This window comes from Cenococcum geophilum, assembly GCF_001692895.1.
Source record: "Cenococcum geophilum 1.58 unplaced genomic scaffold K441scaffold_9, whole genome shotgun sequence".
In the NCBI taxonomy this organism is placed as follows: domain Eukaryota; kingdom Fungi; phylum Ascomycota; class Dothideomycetes; order Gloniales; family Gloniaceae; genus Cenococcum; species Cenococcum geophilum.
Window position 1 is genome coordinate 70258 of NW_027137567.1, and position 22621 is coordinate 92878.

A 22621-nucleotide genomic window follows, 5' to 3' on the forward strand; every position below is an offset into this window, starting at 1 on the left:
TTTTAGTGAAACAGTTCAGATACTCTGAGATAGTGATCTAACTGATCGATTTCGGTTACCGATAAGCGAAGAATGGCCTGACCAGAAGTTCATAATCCGCTCTACAATATTCGGAAATCGTGTTTTCATCCAGCTAGGTTGGCATTTCGGGGAATTCTTAACATTTCTCAATATAGTGTATTGTGTGTTAATGCCCGGTCATCCCATGATAACACCCCGCCCTGCTACTAAAGGCTCGCATCAACCTGAAAAGATAATGTCCAAGAAATCAAGAGTCTCCTTTGAAATAAATCGCAGTTCCTTTCAGGTATCTCTAAACAGAAACCTACCTCGACATTTCTCCCCCTCTCGTCAACTTTTGCCGCAATGTCGCCCTCTATTTCACAACTGCCCCCTCGTGTTCTCATCATCGGCGCCGGGTTGGGTGGCCTCTCTCTTGCCCAAGGCCTCAAGAAAGCTCACATTCCTTTTCATGTCTTCGAGCGTGACCCATCTTCGAACTTCCGTGCTCAAGGGTACAGGATTAAGATCAACCATGAGGGTGCACAAGCCTTGAAGGCAGTTCTTACTGCGGAGATGTGGGATTACTTCGAGCACAGTTGCGCGGAGTCTAAATTCGGCGAAACAAACATCAACGCTCTCGATGGCGGAATCATTGCTAGTCGTGCTGGGCCTGGGGCTCGCGGCGGTACTATCCCGTACTTGGCTGACCGAACTGTTCTAAGAAATTTGCTTTTCCGTGGACTTGAAGAGGATATTTCCTTTGGCAAGACCTTGATTCGGTATGAGGTCATTGAAGAAGGAGTGATCGCACATTTTGCAGACGGTTCTTCGGAGCAAGGAATCCTTCTCGTGGGCGCTGACGGTGTCCGCTCGCCAGTTCGCAAGCAATTCCTCCCGGATCACAAGCCCGTTGACACCAACGGTCGATGCATATATGGCAAGACTCCCCTGACCGAGGAGTTGATGAACGTGTACCCTTCTAAGGCCGCAAAGTGGATGACCTTAATCCTCGATAAGACTCCCATGACGCAAACCCTCGATATCGACGAGACGCCATTGACTTGCCTCCTCGAGCCAGTGCGATTCCAGCAGAACGAGCTAAGGCATAAGCTCCCTCAGGATTATATCTACTGGGTCCTCATCTCCCGATCTGACGTTTTCGGCGCATCAACTGAAGAACTCCTATCTTTGAATGGCGAGCAGTCCGCTAAGCTCTCTCTCAAGCTAACTGAGGAGTGGGACGAGTCAATTCGCGCGCTGTTTAAGAACCAGGATATCAGACAGTCCTCGACTCTCCGAATCTCTTCCGCGAAGCCCAACATCCCCGTCTGGGAGCCTTCACCCCGGGTTACTTTGCTCGGAGATGCGGTCCACGTTATGTCACCTAGTGGCGGTGTTGGTGCTGTCACTGCCATTATGGATGCTGCTACTTTGTCCGGAGCTTTGGCTGCGGAGGGGATCTCTGCAAGAAGCATTGGTCAGTATGAGGCTATGATGAGAATGTACGCGAAGAAATCTATCGAGAGGAGTTATTTCGGTGGCAAGAAGATGTTCGGACAGCGATGGTTCGATGATTGTGAGTTGCTGGACTTTTAGATTAACGTGGCTACTTGGGAGGATGGGATCGGCTTCTGGGAGTGCGCTAGTTCTTTTCTCTATACTCATGCATTTAGAGCCAAACTGTTTGAGGTTCAGAATGTAATTATCTGAAAGGAATATATTTTTTGAATCACCATGGGCTTCGTGAATGCCTAAACGCTGTGTGAAAGCCTTAAAATGCTAGCAAGCATTAGAGCGATTATCCCTTAATCCGCTGAAATTCGTCCACGCGTTATCGATAAGAATTAGCCAATTAAATCAACGCAATCAACTTTTCGCGTAGTTTAGATTCCGTGTTCTGCACGGACCACTTACTCCGTGGACGCCAACGGGTTAAGGGATGGCTTTGAATAACTCCCCAAAGCATTTGCGCGTGCAACTGGACTCACGGAAAGTAGTCAAAAGATGCTAAGGATGGCACTAGACGGAGATTGAGATTCGAGAGAATGCCAAGGCTTGGTACATGCTCTTGCTTGACACTGCCCCTGCCGCCGGGCTGGGATACCTGATCTTCTATCGTGATACTAAGAATATCAACTCGCCGTGTTAAAAATATTTGCTTTTACTCTCCTATGATTCACTCCCTTCAATCCGACACGTCAGTCTTTCATCGCCAAGTGTTTCAACTCATTAACTTTGCTTCTATGAGAGGAAATCTTCTTACACTGCCTTCCTACTCGGTACCCGAAAATAATCTTCTTGTAATGTTATTCGGGCAGTTAACGCAAAGAGCGGTCACAACCTCTCCTGGAATATGAGAGCTAGTCATAGAAGCAATGTTTCACCGAGAGCAACCTCCCTTTGGTCGAAAGATATTTCAATCGGGCTATTTCTGTAACCACACAGCGGCACTGGACAGATTTTACTTAAATATATTCCTCCCGCCATCGCCACTACCTTAGAGACTTGAACATCTACACCTTTTGCAATCTTCTGCGCCGGAACTCGTATATTCATTGAATATCCACCAAAATGGCGCCACTTCTGTGCTGGACTGTCACCGCATACCGCAAACCCGAGATGAGCGAGGAGGAATATCACAAGTACATGAGCGAGATCCACGGCCCGCTAGTCATGGGTCTGATGGCCAAGTATGGCATGATTAGGTTCTCCATGGTAACTTCCCATCCGTAAGAGGCTCGCTATAAAACATTAATTAATATTAAAGTCTCACAACACATCTGCTACTCGCGCTGAGATGGCCAAATTATTCGATCCGCAATTCTCCAACGTTGCCGACTACGACTGCATTGTCACTGCCGTTTTTCCTGATGTCGAGAACTTCATTAGGATGAAGGCGGATCCTTTGTACATTGCCTATTGCATCCCGGACCATGAGAAGTTTGCGGATACAAAGAGGTCTAAGTAAGTTCATCATAAAATTTTTCGAGGGGTTCTATATAGAATTTAACATGCAACTAGGATGACAATTGGATGGATTGAAGATCATGTTCGTGATGGAAAGGTGGTCGATTATGTTGTATAAAGGAGGTCAACTGGTAGAGGGTGGATTTCTAGCTTTGATAGAGGTTGGAGGTTTGGGGGTTTGGGGCTAGGGGCGGGCATTGTTGAAATTTCCAGACACTACAAATTGCTATAATTGAAGTCTTCAAACTTTTCAATTCGTTTAATCATAACTTTCTTAGTACTCTGTGAAGCTTTGCGTCCTCGAGCGCATATCCTAGAGAAGCGCGCTAGATTCTCGATGGGGGATTTTGTAGTTCAATACTCCAAAACTATCAGCTTGAATATTACGCTTCGATATACCCCCATACGCATGAAAAAAGCCGTTCCGTGTAAATACAGGTCAATGAATCTACTATTGATTTTAATTAAAGCAATATATTTGGCAGAAAATGATATCGTATGCTATTTAGTCTCCTGTGTTCTAGTGCTGTGATTTGTATAGAAATCATATGTACCTGCGTTGTGGGTACTCCCTGCATCACGTTCCAGGACGATTAAGTTGTTCTGGAAACTTCATGGAATAACTTGCTGGGATCCTTCGAGGTCGTAATCTAACCACTTTGAGGAAGCCACTGTCCTGGCGAATTGGATACCAAAGCTCACACGTGTTTCCTTTCTAGAAATTATTTTAGGATCCCACGCGGTCAAGATGCGAACTTGCTATGCACAAACTTAGTCTATTCTGGGCGCTGAACGCTGTGTGCGTCTCACGACCTTTGCCCTGGCCGTCGGTAACCGAAGCAAAAGTCTCCTTCCCCTCGGAACCGAAGAATCGTACAGCGACTCCATGTGAAGCTGAAGAATGTTAGAGTTATTATTCCGTTGTTCCACGCACGAACCACTGCAGTTTCAGAATTCTGTGGCGGCAATGTTTAGCCTTGCAGCGTATCCAAATCCGGAAAACCCGCATGCGCAGCTCCTAGTCGGTGTACCGTACACGCCTCAGGACAATGACACCTTGGCATATTCAATCCAATACCGGCGGAGATCAGAATCTGTGCCTTTAGCGGGGCTGGGGCCACGCTAGGGCAAGCTTATTGTTGTTTACGCTGAAAGACTGATTTTGACCGCCGAATATGTACACGACGTTCGGTTTCCGGGTTATCACGAACAATCCTAATCACAGATCCGGTGTGGGAAGTATCCGACTACACATGGATCTCTATTTGGCTGGGCGGGTCTGGGCAGCACAGCCTGAGCGAGAAAGCACCGGGAATGCTGTACCTCTGCCATCTACCACCTTCCGCTATATAGGGTCTTCATTCAACCTGTTCTAGATTATCCAGCCCAACGGTCTATCTCCAAACACTTGTCATACTCTCGCTACAATGGACAAGACCACCCAAGTCCTCCTCTTTGGAGATCAGACAACTCCTTTCCATGCCTCTCTCCGCCGTCTGCTCTCGATTAAGCACAACGGCATCCTGAGCACGTTTTTCGAGAGAGTGTATTATGCTCTGCGGGTCGAAGTAGGACGCCTACCTGTTGCGTTCCAAGACCAATTCCCTCGCTTTACTTCCCTTTTGGATCTCCTTGCCCGATGCGGTGACTCGCCACGGAACCCAGCCATTGAGAGCGCATTTCATACTTTGAATCAGCTTGCTTGTTTTATTAGGTAAATCTTAAAGACTTATGTTAAGATTGTGGCTAATCACAGACTAGCCACTATGGCCAAGGATCACAAACCTATCCTTCGCCGTCTCAAAGCCATATCGTTGGCATTTGCACTGGCCTTCTTTCTTCTGCCGCCATCAGCACATCTCAGACCTGGGCAGAGCTCTTTCCCGCAGCTATTGAAGCCATTCTGATTGCTTTCCGAACTGGACTTCGAACCACCCAAGTTCGAGATGACATTGAACGACAATCCAAGGCTTCCCAGTCATGGTCAATGATTGTTGCTGTTCAGGCCCAGCGCGCTGCTGTAGCTCTTGAGTCCTTTGAGGAGGACAATGGCATTCCTCATGCTTCTCGGCCATATGTCAGCACTATCACACCAAATAATGTTACCATTAGCGGTCCCCCTTCGGTCTTGGATCAATTGATGAAGGTGTCTCCTTTCTCCGAGTCGAAGCCTGTAAAGGTTTCTGTTTTTGCACCATATCACACTTCTCATCTTTACACTGAGGCCGATGTGGATTCGATCCTGGCAACAAGCTCAAAAGATATCTTAAGCTCTTACAAGCCAAGGATTCCCGTATTCTCCGACGTAACAGGCCAGATTATCTCTGCGTCCGACTATGGCTCTCTTCTACGAACTGTCCTTAAAGAAATCTTGATGGAGCCTATCCGGTGGGACAAGCTACTTCAAGGAACCGCAGACACGCTTAAAAATGCTGGCATTTTGCGGTGCACAATTTCACCCTTCATCGCAAATGGGTCTCAGAGCCTTGCAGCAGCACTTTCACACAATGGATTCACTGGTGTCAAAATCGACTCAGATTACGCAGATCCCAACACGGTTCCTGACACTGCCCGACCGAAACAATCTAAGATTGCGATTGTTGGTTTCTCCGGAAGATTCCCAGATGCTGCAAGTACCGAAAAATTTTGGGACATCCTTCACAAGGGTTTGGATGTGCATCGAGAAATCCCAAAGGATAGATTCGATGTGGATGCGCACTGGGACCCGACCGGGAAGAAGAAGAACACTAGCCGTGTTCGGCATGGTTGTTTTATTGAGGAGCCTGGCCTCTTCGATGCTAGGTTCTTTAACATGTCTCCACGAGAGGCGGCAAATGCGGACCCTGGCCAGCGTCTTGCCATCACAACCGCTTACGAAGCATTCGAAATGGCCGGTTTCGTACCTAACAGGACATCTTCCACTCAACGCGACCGTGTTGGTATCTTCTATGGAATGACTAGTGATGATTGGCGAGAAGTCAACAGTGGGCAGAATGTCGATACGTACTTCATCCCAGGCGGAAACAGAGCTTTCACCCCCGGACGTATCAACTATCACTTCAAATTCAGTGGCCCAAGCTTCAGCGTTGATACCGCGTGCTCCTCGAGCTTTGCTGCCATCCACACTGCTTGCAACTCTCTCTGGAGGGGCGACTGTGACACTGCTATTGCTGGCGGAACAAATGTCATGACTAATCCGGACAACTTTGCTGGACTTGACCGAGGGCATTTCCTCTCAACTACCGGGAATTGTAACACCTTCGATGATGCTGCAAACGGCTACTGCAGGGCTGATGCTGTTGGCACAGTTATTTTGAAGAGGCTAGAAGATGCTGAGGCGGATTGTGACCCGATATACGGTGTTATTCTGGGTGCTTATACTAACCACTCAGCGGAAGCAGAGTCTATGACTCGGCCGCATGTTGGTGCTCAGGCTTTTATCTTCGACAAGATGTTAAACGCTGCGAATGTGGACCCGCTTGACGTCAGCTATATCGAGATGCACGGGACAGGGACCCAAGCCGGCGACGCAGTTGAGATGGGTTCAGTGCTCCAAGTTTTTGCCCCTCAAGAAGGAAAGCGCCCGACACAGTCACTTCATCTGGGTTCTGCCAAAGCCTGTATTGGCCACGCAGAGTCCGCATCCGGAGTTGCCTCGCTCATCAAGGTTTTGATGATGATGAAAAAGAATGAGATTCCACCGCACTGCGGAATCAAGACAAAGATTAACCATAGCTTCCCGGATCTTGGAGCAAGAAACGTTCATATTGCACGGAAGCCAACGGAATGGATCCGCCCGGAGAATGGAAAGCGCACGGTATTCATGAACAACTTTAGCGCAGCTGGTGGCAATACTGCTCTGCTTATGGAAGACGCGCCTTTAGCCTATTCTGTCGATGCCAAAGACCCCAGATCCACTCACATGGTCGCAGTCTCCGGGAGGTCCATCGCCTCCCTCAAGAAGAACCTTGAGTCAGTGGCAAAGTTCCTTGAAGAAAAGCCAGAAACTTCTCTGCCTGCACTATCCTATACTACCACAGCACGACGGATGCATCATAACCACCGGGTCACCGTCAACGGCGCTACTATTCAGGCGATTAGCCAGAAGCTGAAGGATTCTGCTCTTCGACAGGATTTGAAGCCAGTCCCTGCCAAGTTACCTAACATTGCCTTCGCTTTCACTGGTCAAGGCGTCCTGCAATCCGGTATGGGTAAACAACTATTTGAGAACTTTGTTCAGTTCCGAAACGACATCCAGCGGTTCGACAGAATTGGTCAAAGCCACGGTTTCCCTAGCATTCAGCCGCTCATTGATGGAAGCGTCACCGACATTGAGAATATCAGTCCAGTCGTCGCACAACTTAGCACCGCCTGTATGCAAATGGCTCTGACGAGGCTCTGGGCTTCTTGGGGTGTTACACCAAGTGCAGTCATCGGCCACAGTCTTGGGGAATACGCAGCACTCAATGCCGCAGGCGTGCTATCTGCTAGCGACACGATTTACTTGACTGGGAAAAGAGCTCAGCTCCTTGTCGCGGGGTGTACTATGGGGACTCACTCCATGTTAGCCGTGAACACCTCCCTCGCCCAGGTTGGCACGTATTTGGTTGGGAAAGCCTGTGAAGTTGCTTGCATTAACGGCCCTAACAATCTTGCGCTTAGCGCGTCAAACGCAGTAATTGACTCACTCTCTGAGGAGCTTGCTGCTGCTAAGTTCAAGTGCACGAAGCTTAAGGTTCCATATGCTTTCCATTCTACACAAGTGGAGGCGATCCTGTCCGACTTCGAAGCTGTGGCACAACACATCCGGTTCGCCAAACCCTCAGTTCCATTCATATCCCCTTTGCTTGCTGAAGTAGTTGAGGGTGAGGGCGTTCTGAACCATCTCTATCTAAGCCGCGCCTGTCGTGAAACTGTCGATTTTGTCTCTGGCTTGAACGCAGCCCTTGACAACAAGACTGTTACGGAGAAGACTCTGTGGGTCGAGCTTGGCTCTCACCCAGTCTGCTCGGGGATGGTGAAAGCTATCATTGGTACTGAGGCAACCGCTCTCCCATCACTCCAGCGGAACAAGGATGCCTTCGAAACCCTCGCCAGCAGCCTTTCCGGACTGCACCTGGCTGGGATCGAAATAAACTGGAATGAATATCACCGCGACTTCAAGGGATCTCATAGAGTTCTAGAGCTTCCAGCTTATAACTGGGATGCTAAGACCTACTGGATCCAGTATAACAACGACTTCTGCCTTACGAAGGGAGATGTTCCAGCTCCCGTGGCCGCTTTGTCTGCACCGCCTGTCGAATCCAAGCTCTCCACTTCATCGATGCAAAAGATGATTGAGCACAATCTTGATGCCACTAAACCTTCTGTGATCATGGAGTCAGATGTCCAGGAACCCAGCCTTGTTAGTGCAATTCAAGGGCACAAGGTCAACGGGACGCCGCTTTGCCCCTCTTCACTTTATGCCGATATCGCTCTGACCCTTGGCGACTACTTAATCACCAACAGCAAGACCAAGCCTAACGCTACTGGCATGGACGTTGCAGATATGGTTGTCAAAAATCCTCTGATTGCTACCGGGGAGAAGCAGCTCTTCCGTGCCTCAGCCATTGCTGACTGGGCTGACAAGAAGATTGCCGTTCAAATTTATAGCGTAAACACCGAAGGCAAGAAGACTATTGATCACGCCAACTGCACAGTCAAACTAGGCGATAACGATGCCTGGTTGGCCGATTGGAAGCGCAACTCTTACTTAATCAGATCCCGCATCAACGCTCTGCACAATGGTGTTGATGATGGTCAGACTCACAAGATCAAGCGCGGGATGGCCTACAAGTTATTTGGTGCTCTCGTAGACTATGGCCAGCAGTACAAGGGTATGGAAGAGATCATTCTGAACAGTGAGGATCTTGAAACCTCTACCCGGGTCAATTTCCAGAAAGATTCAACCAATGGCAAGTTCTATCTCAGCCCTTACTGGATTGACAGTCTTGGTCAGGTAACTGGTTTTACGATGAATGCCAATGATGCTGTTGACTCCAAGACTCAAGTATTCGTCAACCATGGCTGGGATTCAATGCGAGTAGCCACTAGACTGTCGGCAGAGAAGACCTACCAGACCTACGTGAGGATGCAGAATATTGGCGGAACTATGCACGCTGGAGATGTTTACATCTTCGATGGTGATGCTATTGTTGCTGTTTATGGAGGGGTTAAAGTAAGCTCACTTTATTTGCATGTTACGACTCGATTATACTAACTTTTCCAAAGTTCCAGGGCGTTCCACGACGGGTTCTCGACCACCTCCTTCCTGGAGCTGGTGTTTCCAAGGCAGTACTTGCGCCTAAGGCCGCAGCTCCCAAAGCAATTCCGAAATCTGTCCCAGTTCCTGCTGCAGCTCTCTCTGCGAAACTCGAGAGCAAGAAAGCGTATCAGACCGTCGCCCGACCTGTCGTTTCTGCTCCAAAGCCAACCGGGCCGAGCATTGCCGACAAGGCTCTTGCTATCATTGCGGAGGAGGTTGGTCTTCAAGTGTCCGAGTTGGTCCCCAGCGCCGCCTTTGCGGACTTCGGTGTCGACTCTCTCTTGTCTCTGAATATCTCTGGAAGAATCCGAGAAGAACTGGATCTTGAAGTTGAAGGTTCCCTATTTAACGACTGTCCTACTGTCAAGGATCTGCTCGCATTCCTGCCCGGCGGATCCCCAGGAGTTCAGATCATATCTAGCGTATCCTCCTCTACCTACCCGTCAACCCCGGAGACAGAGTCGGAAATAGCCCCAGACAACGAGAGCTCTTCTGGAAGTCAGACTTCCATTGAAGACGATGATATGGGTGTGATTGACTCGATCCGCAGGGTCCTCTCCGAAGAGATTGGTGTCAAGGAACATGAGATAACAGGCTCTCTGGACCTTGGTGAGCTCGGCATGGACTCTCTTCTGTCCCTGAACGTTTTGGGAAGGCTTCGAGAGGAGCTAGAGATGGAGCTTCCGTCAGACCTCTTCGCCAACAACAACTGTCTTGATGCAATCGAAGCTGCTCTCGGCATTAAATCTAAGCCAGTCATTACGTTAACCCCTGAAGCCGCAGCAGTTCAGGTTAAGGAGTTATCAATCCCTCTGAAACCAAAGGCCATCCCAGTGACCCTTCCCCGAGCATCTTCGATCCTCCTTCAAGGCTCAAAAACCAGCACCAAGCAGCTCTTTCTGTTCCCTGACGGATCCGGCTCTTCGACTTCCTATGCGCCTCTCCCGCGCATTGCCCCTGATGTTGCGGTCTTTGGTCTTAACTGCCCATACATGAGGAACCCACAAGACATGAGGTGTGGTCTTGCTGATCTCACTGCGCCATACCTCGATGAGATCCGACGCCGTCAACCACACGGCCCGTACTATCTTGGAGGCTGGTCAGCTGGTGGTATCTGCGCCTATGACGCCGCACAGCAGCTTGTCAAGGCCGGCGAAAAGGTAGAGCGTCTGATCCTTCTCGACACGCCTTTCCCAATTGGGCTCGAGAAGCTACCTCCTCGCCTCTACGACTTCTTCAACAGTGTCGGTCTCTTTGGCCAAGGTGATGCGCCACCGCCGTCATGGCTACTGCCGCACTTCCTCGCCTTCATCGATGCCCTTGATACTTACAAGGCGGTGCCGTTCCAGGGCCCAGCTCCCAAGACGCACATTATTTGGGCACAGGATGGTGTCTGCAAAGATCCCAATAGCCCGAAACCCGAAATGCGCGCGGATGATCCTAGAGAGATGAAGTGGCTGCTGAATAACCGCACGGACCTTGGTCCAAACGGGTGGGATCAGCTAGTTGGAACCGGTCAAGTGGTGATCAAGAGCATGCAGAACGCTAACCACTTCACCATGATGGAGGGCGACAAGGCACGTGAGCTCAGCCGGTTCATTGAGAGCGCTATGGCATAGATTGGCTTATGATTATATGGCTTCCATCTCATTCTTGTTTAGACGTTCTTCTTTCATTTGTGTTTTGTATAGCAGTTAAGTCATTTTTCACAGATGTTCCGGTGGGGAACGTTGGAGTTCTTATGTACTGGATGTCATGCTTTTTGGGAGAGCACATAGACGGTTGGACCTTTCCTTATTGTATCTAAGTATCACTAAAATAGAATCTGGGCTTCTTCGAACTCCGCTTCTTATAATGCAGTGAAGGCTAGAGGAATTTTATGATTGTGTGTTGATTGTAGCAGAAGTGGGCTCTGTATTCGGAAAAGAGAAGAATGCCTCGCATAGTGCCCTGCATAAACGCCACAAGCTTTTAGCTTTACATGAGCCGCGAAGAGGGAAGAGGTGAGCTTCCCCTGATAGAAGTATGGGCCGGCTCGTGCACGCTTTTCCCACCATTTTATACCACCTATAATTTAATAACTATACTAGCTATTATATATAAATAAAATATATAGCGTATCAAATACTAAGACTATAAATTTATATAAAAATATTGTTATTAAAAATATTGTTATTATTATTATTATTCATTTATTATTTAATATCTAATGCAGATCCTAGTGGCCCACGTAGAGTACTCTGTACACACAGGGGGAAAGTAATATTAACAGGAAAAACTCCCTAGTAGCGGTATAGAGTTCTACTAGATCTAATTATTAAATAGACTAATTAAGATTTTCTATCTGAGGGATAAAAAATTGCTATTAGCTTAGCTAAAGGCAGTAAATAGGGCCAATATTTTTATAGTAACTAAGAGTTCTTCTAGACTTAAGGTAATGTTATTATTCATTGCTTAACGTCCGATTCGGATCCCTATTGGGCCTATGCGGACTACTCCTTATATACATGTGGGGAAAAAACTCTATTTAAGAAAACCCCGTGATCCATCTCCCCGCCTTTTAGGACTTGCCTACGAGGCGCCTGTAAGGCGCCTACGAGTTACCTATGGTGCTCTACTACCTTACTTTTTAACCTCCTTAGGAACTACTGCTGCCGTAACAAGCCTACGGACGCGCTAGTATCGTAAACTTTACTCTACCACTGTAGAGTCATTAGGGGGCGCCCGTTACTCGCCCCCCCTACCCTCTATTACTATTTCCTTTATAACCTAAAACTAGTTTAGTATATTTTAGCTAATAAGCCACTAGGTAACCGCCTTAAGGCCTTTTTATATTAAGAGTAGTATATTATAGTTCTCTATACTAGCTACTAAGAATATTACTTCTTAGTTAGTGCGTAAAGGACATAACAGTATTACATATTTTGGTGTCTGTCTTAGCCAGCTATATTCGCATCTTAAGCTACCTACTAGAACACCTACCTAGTAGAGCCAGTCTTTTAGTCCTATTATTCCTATTCTTAAAAGTATTACTATTATATTTTTTACCTTTATTAGGCCTTCTTAAAGCCCTAGAGTATTTACCCCCTATAGCGTTAACTATGCTACGGCTTAGGTTCCTCTTACCTTAGTTAGCCTCTATACCTTTAACTCCTATATACCTCTCTAGCGTTAGTCTAGCCAGTATTATATTATAGTAGATAGTTTCCTAGCATTCTTTTATACTCTACTTTAGCTCCTTTCTCTCTCTTACTGTTATCTTTACTAGCCTCTTATACGTCTCCCTTTTTCCTCTATATAGGCCTAGGCCTTAAAGCAGCACTATTCTTCTTCTACTTTCTTTACCTATTTCTCTAATATATCTTCCCTACTTTAGGGTTATTAGTTTATTCTCCTATAGGGCGCCCTAAGGTCCCTCTATAGTTTATTTAGGCGTATTTTAATATACTTTATAACATTAGAGTTATATTTATTTTACGCCCTTTATATTACAGCGGCTTTAATATATAGTTATAGGGGGGGAATATTAGCTTCCTTTTTAAGCAGTACTATAGCCGTTCGCTTATATCCGCCTATTATACTCTAAAGGTAGGCCGTTTAGACCTTTTAAAGTAGTTTAAGGAGTAATTTAGGGGGGCCTTTTTTTGTTTCTCTAATGGCCTAAATACTAGACCTATATATTATGGTTAGCCGGACAACTGCTATATATAGTAGGCGTAACCTCTAGAAGTATAAACCCTATATAGAATTAACAATCCTAGATAATATAATATACTATACTTAGCCCTTATAGGCCACTTACGCCGCATATACGCTTTACCGGAGCTTACTATCTACCCATACTCCTAATACTCTTAGGCCCTAAACTAGTTAACCCCTAAAGCCTTAAATATAAATTATATACTAAAGATCTATAAATTGGTTACATTTTCTTATAAAGTAGATTAGCTAGTATTTCTCTAGTAAAAATTAGACTCTATATTGTCTTGCCTATTCTATATAGGTATTATAAGCTTTCTTTAGTGTTCTGCAATTCTCTACGGCTATTAGCCCGTATATAATTAGGTTTATATTATTAATAAAGCCTATCCCCTAAGTCGCCTCTTCCTTAAAGGAGTTAAGCAGGTTGCTTATAAAGAAAAGGAAGAGTATAGGTAAGAGGGGTAATCCTTATAGTATTCCTATTGCAACTATAATAGGGGGGCTCTAATATCCGCTAAAGACTAGTAATATTTCTTTCTAACCTATAAACCCTTAAATAAATTATATAATCTATTCTAAGAAGCCTTTTACCCTAAAAATGTATAGGAGACGCTTATAGGGTATATTATTGTAGGCGCCGCTAATATCTAGGCTAAGCATTAATACTATAAAGTCCCTTCGCATCGCCTATGCGGATTTAATAGTAGTAGCGNGTAGCGTAAGTGCTAATAATATTAAGCGGTTCTTTCTTGCCCCTATTTAGCTTTATAATAGTAGGTTATATTCCTTAGCCATATCTATTATATAGTCCGCTATTACCTTTTCTAAAATCTTGCTAAGAGTGTTTTCTAAGGTAATAGGGCAGTAGCTTCCTAGGATTAAGTAATCTACTTTACCTTCTTTCCGTAAAATAACCGTCGTTATAAATCTTCTAAGTTATAGGTAGTAGCCTATAGTAAAGTATGCCCTAGCTATATCTATAAGCTAGGGTGCTATAAGTGGTCTATAGGTTTTTAAGGCCTTATTTAAAATCCCATCTAGTCCTAGTACTATATTATTTAAAAGGCGGCTAATAGTTCTAGCCATTTCCTCTATTATTATATTACTATTAACCCTTAGGTAAGTTACCGGTATTTTACCCGTAATGTTATTAAGGTCTACTAAAGCTAGTTAGGGGAAGAACCTTTCTATAAGGATCTTTACCTTCTTATTATTATTATTAGTAGCCTATAATTCCCCTACTCTTTATAGGGGTAGTAGGTATAGGTCTTCTACTAGGCGCCCTACCTTTTTTTTTACCTATTTCGCTATGGCCTAAAGGCCCTTATTATAGGGGAGGCTTAGGTTAAAAGTATACTTATTTATAAACCGTCTCCAGTTATTCCTTACTTCTTTCTTTAGGGTATTCTTTAACTGGTTTCTTATATCTTTATATTATCTCTCGTCTTTAGGGTTATAGCTACTTATATATTTCCTTCTTACTTATTATTAGCTGGTAATAAGAACCGCGTATTATGCGGACTATGCGTATCGCGCGTAGGGGCCCGGTTTTAAGACTAGGTAGTGCTCTTCTAGCCTATTTTTAATCGCTACCTAGATCCTTTCTAGTCTTTAGTTAATTTCCTTAAGGGTAGCTAATAAGCCTTACTTATTTAGAATTAGGTAGATTTCTTCTAAGTCTTAAAGTTGTTATTTAACTATATTAAGAAAACTGTTTGTCTTAAGCTTCCTTATTATATATCTTTTACTACTTAGTTACGCCTTAATATCTAAATCTAGCTATATTTAGATGGGGATATAGTTTAAGGCGAGTGCCTATTCTTCTTTAGGGTTATACCTTTTAAGTCTCTAGTATAGGCCTTCGTCTATAAATATAAGGTTAATTATACTTCTAGAGGTTCCTTATTACTATATAGTTACTCCTAGGGGAGTGGCCAACTTAAGGCCCTAGGTGTTTATAGCTCTTAGTAGGCACTTTACCTATTAATTAGCAGTAATATAAATACCCCCCTACTATAGGTAGTAAAGGTTTATATCTCCTAGTAGGATAAACTCTATACCTTTAGTTTTTAGCAAACTTATTACTAATATAATATTCTCTATTTATAGGACCCCTTTAACCCTAAGGTTATATATATTAATAATTTATACCAGTCCCCTATATATCTAGATTATTATAACTATAATATCTAGGTTAACTGCCTACTATAACTATAAGGATAGGCTAATAGCCTTACTAATCATAAAGCATACGCGTATAGCTATTTTTAGTTTATATAGAAGCTGGAATCCTTAGGGGTAGTATATTAATTATATATAGGTATTATAGTACGGCTCTTATATAGTAAGGATATAGTATTTCTCTAGGTCTAGACTGTCTAGTAAAGGCCTTACAGGACGGTAGTTTGTATTACCGCAGTTATACTATATAATAGATAGGTGGCGGACCCCTAGTAAGGGTCCTTCGCCTCTTCTTTATTCCTCGCTTCTTCTATTTCTACTTTCTCTAAAATATTTAAAACTTCTATCTCTTATATCTATACCCTAGTTACTACTTATTTTATATAGAGCTTTTTATTCCTATATCTTATATTTTTACTAGCGCTTTTATATCTAAATCTATTATTATCTCCGGTTCCTCCCCTATTCTTACTAGCTAGCTATATACCCTTAATAGGTTAGCTGCAAATAATATATTTACCGCGTTAAATCTAATTCTTAATTATCCTGGTCTTAAGCTTACTATAGCTATCTATAGGGGTCTTCCTATAGGGCGTCCTCTCCCTTATATCCCCTGCGACCCTTATATCCCTATACAGTTTAGTAATGTCGCGCGGCGCCGCTTCTGGCCTATTAAGGCTTAGGATAGCTAGCCTAGCCCCCTAGTACTAAAGGTAGAAAACGCTAGGAAGGCACCTATATCCCCCTAGCTTATTACCTATTATTTCTATTTATATAACCTAGCGTACAGTTATTTCTATAGCTATTAAGCCCTTACCTTCCGCCTCCTATATTTAATATAGTCTTCTCTCTCCTACGCCTTATATATGCTTCGGTAGCAGTTTACATATTTTATTTAGTCTTAATTTAAGTAGTATCTTATATCGTAGGGGCCTATACAGTGGCCATAGTATACCTATGCTGCGTATATAGATTAGGTATAACCCTATTATATATAGCGGTAGCATTATTTTAGGCGTAGTCTATAATTATAAAGCCTTATATTATATATAAGGCTATTTATAATTATTCCTTTTTAGATAAGGAGTTTTTATATTCCTAGTATATATGTGCTAATAATAAGGGAGCTATGCGTTTAACTGGCGTCTCCTTAGCGAGTCTCTAGCGACCCTTATATCCTCTTATTATTCTTATTATTTACTTAGTTTATATTTTCCTATTAAAGCTATTAAATTTAGGTAATCTTAAGGCCTAGTATAAGGCGTTCTATATATTTTACTATCTTTTATATAGTTACTATATTGTCCGCCTAGCGTCCCTTTTTTACCCTAAGGCTTATAGGAACCGCTAGGACTTTAACTAGGTAGTCTTTATAGAGCACTTTTATACTAATACGTTCTCCTAGCCTATTCCCTACCCTTATAGCTTATTCCTTTGCCTATTAGTCCTTTAGGGTAACTCTAATATCTCCGCTCCTAAGGTGTTAGACTATAACTGCGTTATAGACCTCTTTATAAATCTCTATAAGGACTCCTATTTCTAATTATCCCCTAAGCCCCTCTGCTTTTTCTATATTTAGTTATATTATAATTATATACCCAGTTATTATCTTAAGGGGGATAGATTCCCTATGCTATAAAAGCGCGGCTACAGCGGCCTAGGTACGGTTTGCCAGTAAAGGGGGATTTTATTTATTTTTAATTTTACTTAGCTGTTAGAGAATTTAATTAAGGGTTTACTAAAGGGGCGCTTAAGGTTTACTAGACTGGCGGAGCCATTCTACTAGCTGTATTAGTTTATTATAGCTAATAGTTACTCCCCTACAATTCTGGATACTAGATGCGTCTAATAGGCTTTATATTTTATTAGATGCCTTCTTAATAGAGGTATTTCCGCTTTATAGTGTAGTATTCGCCCGTCTTTATTATAAAGGGCCGTTATTAGGCGTGGATCTAGCGGTTGCACGCGAGTGCGAGCCACCGTCGGTCGACGTGTGCCTCCCCTGCGATGCATGCATCTCAGGGGGATTCTCTAGGTGTTTTTCAGGGTTCTTTTTGGTTGGTTTTGGTCTTTTTGGGCCGGGTGCAGCAAGAGCTCCTTTAGTACCTAGTTTAGGACTTTTTCTAAAGAATAATAAAACGTATATACTTAGCGTTAGAGACGGGTTAAATATTATAGACTTAAGGTAATATAAAGTTAGTGTCGGAACGTTAATCACGTGACGTAGTCACGAGACTACGAAGCGAGACTAACTGTCTGACCTTGGAGCAACCCCTTTCTTATAAAAACAATCAACTACCAACTTNAANACNGNATACGTACCACTACAAGTNATATTNGTGCACGTTNATAAAGCGAGTATACNAANACTAATTAGTAGACGTATAGATTAGGAAATACGCAATAGCAAAGCTCGAAACTACGTATTAGCTTAACTGCTAACGCGTTAAATCGCAGAGCTATCGCCCTATTTTAGTTAAAGGAGAAAACTATATTACCCTCGAAGCTTAAGACCACGTATTAGCTTGCTAATGCGTCAGATCGCCTAGAGAATCGTATCTTTACTTAGAGAGAGCTACGTTATCCTTAAAGCTTAAAACCACGCATTAGCTTAACTGTTAACGCGTTAGATTGCCTAGAGGACCCTTAAAGCTTAAAACCACGTATTAACTTAACTATTGATGTGTTAGATCGCCTAGAGGACCGTATCTTTACTAAGAATCGTCTATAGTATCTAAAAACTGTAGATTTGTCGATAGGACACGTATATACCTTTACACCCTTACCTTAAACCTTAACTCCTTCGAACTGACGACTACCCTTATACCTACCCTTATACCTACCCTTATACACAAAGACACGACAATATAGAAATTAACTAGAAGGAAAGAATTACTAAATACAGCTACGGAATTAACTTAGAGATGGCTATAGATGACGACCTAACGGAGTATATAGAGACTAAGATACACCTATATACACGATCTAACCTTACAGACTTTGCATTGTAGATAGTGTTTTAGGAAGACTTTAAGAACTTTATACTAGAGACCTTTAAACGAGTATAATCTAATACTAGAATGGGAATCCGTTAATACCTAGTTAAGAAAGGAGTATATATTGTTAGGCAAGATAAGAGATATTCCCTTGGCAAGGTACTAACGGACGCCGCTAATAAAGAAGAGTTTTATAAATGGACGGATAAGGAGCTTATCGCGGCCCTTATAAAGGTAAAGCCAATAATTATAACAACTCTGCAAGACTGACTTAATTTGACCTTAGACAAGCTTGCTATACCTTTAGCCCCACCACTAGCTATTCTAGCTGCTGTACCACTAGCTACTCCGATTGCTGCACCGCCAGCTACTCCAGCTGCTATATTACTAGCTACTCCGGTTGCTGCACCGCCAGCTACCCCAATTGCTACCCCCGCTACCCCTACTACCCCTCCTGGTCCTTAATCCTCCAATTATAACCAAATCTACGCTCTTATCGACTAACTGCTATAGCTAAGAGAGTAGCAGCCGTAGTAGCTATATATATATACTACCTAAACTAGCCGTGCCTAGTATAGAGTAAGGACCTAGATATAGCAAGGAGGTGGCTATAATTGCGAAGATCTATATAGACGACTAAAAGTACAATGGAGTTAATAATAGCTTTGACTTTAAGCTAACTATCTTCTATAATATCTATAAGAGATCTAGCTTACCACTAGAAGGCTATATAGTGGCATTTCCTAGTATGCTAAAAGGGCTTACTTAGGACCACTACTATAACAGCAACCTTAAGTTAAGACCTTTTACGGAAGCCTATAACCATATATAACAGTTCTTTAAAGGGCTAGAATACTACTATAAGAACCTTATAGAGTGGAACAGCATAACCCTCTAAGGAGTTATGGACGAGAACCCTAATAAGTTAATTTATTAGAACTTCCAACTGCTTGTAGATAAACTGCTAAAGCAACGTTATAGACTATACCTAGACTTTTGTATAAACCGCATTCTTATAAATAAGTTAGTTACTACTTACTAGGGAGTGCTAGTATGCCGTATCGCTGTTTCTAACCCTTTAGAAGACCTCTTTTAGTTAATTAGTAAGCTACAATCCTCTATTATTGCGTGGGAAAAAGAACACCCCCTATAAGTCTTAATGAGATCGTCTTACTAAGCCTTTTTTTATGGATTAACGTTACTATTAAAATAACCAAAATTAAGACCAAAACACTAATTGCTATAGTAGTAATCGCCCCTATAGAACTAATAGTAAACTAAAGACTAAGTGCTATATCTGTAAGAAGGAGGACTGCCGTTTATAGAAATATATAAAGGAGGAGCGTAATTGGTCTAGAGACGACTATAAGAGACGTTTTATTAATATTAAGGGCCGTAATAAGGGTAACTTTAATAACCACTTTAAATAATACGTCGCCGTCTGTAAAAGAGATAAAGAGGATAACTTAGACTTTAAAGCCTATATATACGACGCTAACGACTCTAGAAGCGATGCCGGAGAACCTAACGATAGTTTTACCTACATTACTACCTTTAGAATACTTACTATAGAGAAAGCAACCTCTATAAGCGTAGAGCTAGCTAATAAGGCTTATATATACCTACTTATGGCTTTAAAACTTACTACGGAGTCTACTATAGAACCTTACACGGAGACCGACCCATTTGCCTATAGTACGGCTATAGCCACAGCGTCATAATATACCTTAACGGTCTTTATGGGAATTATAATTAATATAGGTGCTTTGCGTAAGTTTACGGCTGGCTATAGCTAATTTTAAGCTCTATAGGCTGTAGATAAGTCTATAAGTCTTAATATATTAACTAAGGGCTAAGTAACTATCTAATTCGGGATTAGAGCCTCTACGTCTATTAAAACTATAAATATTAACAGCCCTATAGGTAAGGTATAATTCTATATTATTAAAGCAGATACTCCTTTTCTACTTTGCTTAGTAGATATAGATAGACTCTATATTAAATACGATAACCTAAAGGACGTTATTATTACTCGCACTAAAAAGGTGCTAGTAGTTAGACAATTTAGCCACCCATTTCTCTTATAGAGCTTCTCCTTATAGTCTTATTTAGTTAAGTCTTTTAATATAAACCCTTACTACTTAACTAATATAGAACTACAACGTCTACACCGTCGATTTAGTTACCTATTAGTTAATAGACTATAAAAGCTTCTTAATAAGGCCGGCTACGGCTATAACACTAATAGATTTGCTATTAAAGAACTAACTAGACTTTGCTACTACTACTAAAAGTTTAGTAGATCTCTAGGTAGATTTCGCTTTACCCTATAAGACGACGTTAATTTCAATTATAATATTATCGTCGATATTATGTATATTAGCGGCTCCCCCCTACTATATATAGTTGATAAAGTAACTCAATTTTAAGCCGGCAGATAGCTATAAGATATTAGCGCTAAGCACACTTAAAACGTTCTACGAATGTGCTAGATTAACAGCTATTTAGGACCACTAGACTTAATCACTATAAACGCTAGAAAGAACTTTGTTAGTAAGGAGTTTAAGCACTATGCTACTATTATAGGAGCAACTATAAAGTTAGTTCCAGTCGAATTATACAATTTTATTAGAATAGTAGAACGCTATTACGGTCCGCTATAACAAGCCTACCAAATTATTATAACTGAAATCCCTAAAATTAGTAAGGAGATGGCCCTATAAATAGCCTTTAAAGCTATTAATAACACGGCTAGCCTAGAAGGCCTAGTCCCTATACTCCTAGTCTTTGGAGCCTACCCCCAAATGGTTAAATCGGACGCGCTATCGCCTTTAGTTATATAGCGAGCTACAGCTATTAAGAAAGTAATGGTGGAAATCTAGAAGCTATAAGCTAAACAACAGATCGTTAATGCTCTTAATATATAAAATGGACTATAAACTAACGCTATTTACGGCCTTTTACCTAGTTCACCTATCTTAGTTTAGAGAGAAGGCAATACTAGCTAAAGTGGTTATTGGGACGGACTATATATACTACTTACCGTTAACGGTAAAACCTATACCGTAAAGCTACTAAATAGGCCTATAACCTTCCGCTCTATGGTTATAAAATTTTACCTACTAAACCTATAAGACCTAGTTGAACTACGAAAATCTATTAAATTAGATAAACTAGTACCTTTACCAGCTAAACCTTAATTGCTACCTAAGGCTAAACCACAGCTACCGCTAAAGCGAGGTAGAGGTCGCCCCTATAAATACCTATTACTTACGGCCGTTATAGACGCAGCTATTACGGACGCTATAATAGATATAGGCGCTTCTACGGGTGATATTATGGATATTGCGGATATTGCGGATATTGTTAATATTGCTATCTACTTATAGGACAATAATACCGCAGATACGGTCAATACTACTATTTACTTATAGAACGATAGCAACACCTAATTCAGCGCTTTATGATAAAAAGAAGTTACAGGCCTACTTAAGAAAGGCGTTTTTAAGATTATTAAGCTATATAATATGCTAAAGGGGGTCAGACTCTTTAATTTACGGTTTATTAATAAGATTAAGAATAAGGGAACCGATAAAGCCTTTAAGAAATCACAACTTATTATATAGGCCTATAATAACTTAGAGAAAGAGCTAGTCCTTACTTAGTTACTAACGATTTAACGAGTTAGTCAGCAGCTGATTCTCTATATCGCTACTATACTACTATAGACATAACTCTACCTCTAAAACATCTTATAAGCCTATATCCAGTCTACTATAAACCTAAACCGCGAGTTCTATATATAACCGCCATATAAGCTAAATAAACAACTAGGAATTAATATAGACTCCGTTCTAAAGGTTATAAAGCCACTTTATAGCGTACCTAAAGCTAAAAACCACTAGTTTAAGACCTACTATTTACACTACGTTAATTAGCTATAAATAGACCAGTCTATATACGACCCTTGCTTACTTTACAGCAATAAGCCTTTTAGAATTGTTGGCCTATAGACTAATAATATACTGTTTCTTATAGATAACACCTTTATAGAGGCTAAATAAAGCGAACTATATAAGGCCGAATTTATAGCTAAGGAACGAGAGTAACTAACCGCTAATATACTAATTAAGTTTAACGGAGGACTTATTTAATTAATATAAGATAGAAGTATTACGCTAATATAAAGGCGCTAGTATAAGAACCTTAGTACGGTTAATACTACGCTAGCAGATAGCACTAGCTCTAGAGGAGTTACGCGTGGCCTACTTACGCTAAAGGACTAGTATATCGCTTAACGCGCTAGAGGAGCCTATATCGCCTTAGTCTATTAGCTAGAGGCCTTATATAATCTATTCTTTACTACCTAGGTAATTAACCTAGTTAAAGATAATATAAAGAGTTTTAATAGGCAATTAAGCTAGTAGATTAAGAACGTAAATAGAGGCCTAAAGTTCGTTAAGCTAGA

At 42.2% G+C, this 22621-nt stretch overlaps 3 protein-coding genes across 3 annotated transcripts; all 3 read left to right on the forward strand.

Moving 5' to 3' along the window:
- The first annotated feature begins 165 nt into the window (after nucleotides 1-165).
- K441DRAFT_655233 (cercosporin toxin biosynthesis protein) lies at nucleotides 166-1655 on the forward strand. Its single transcript, XM_067647817.1, has one exon. It carries the CDS (start codon nucleotides 367-369, stop codon nucleotides 1597-1599), a length of 1233 nt encoding a protein of 410 aa, XP_067506908.1. The 5' UTR covers nucleotides 166-366; the 3' UTR covers nucleotides 1600-1655.
- Nucleotides 1656-2574: 919 nt separating this feature from the next.
- K441DRAFT_674859 (uncharacterized protein) lies at nucleotides 2575-3088 on the forward strand (the record flags this gene model as incomplete). Its single annotated transcript, XM_067650802.1, has 3 exons — nucleotides 2575-2718; nucleotides 2771-2967; nucleotides 3025-3088. The coding sequence occupies 3 exons, from the start codon at nucleotides 2575-2577 to the stop codon at nucleotides 3086-3088; spliced, it is 405 nt and encodes a 134-aa protein (XP_067506909.1).
- Nucleotides 3089-4397: 1309 nt separating this feature from the next.
- pks1 (polyketide synthase) lies at nucleotides 4398-11105 on the forward strand (the record flags this gene model as incomplete). The annotated part of the gene is made up of 3 exons (XM_067645362.1): nucleotides 4398-4684; nucleotides 4732-9187; nucleotides 9241-11105. The coding sequence occupies 3 exons, from the start codon at nucleotides 4398-4400 to the stop codon at nucleotides 10891-10893; spliced, it is 6396 nt and encodes a 2131-aa protein (XP_067506910.1). The 3' UTR covers nucleotides 10894-11105.
- Between the last annotated feature and the right edge of the window lie 11516 nt (nucleotides 11106-22621).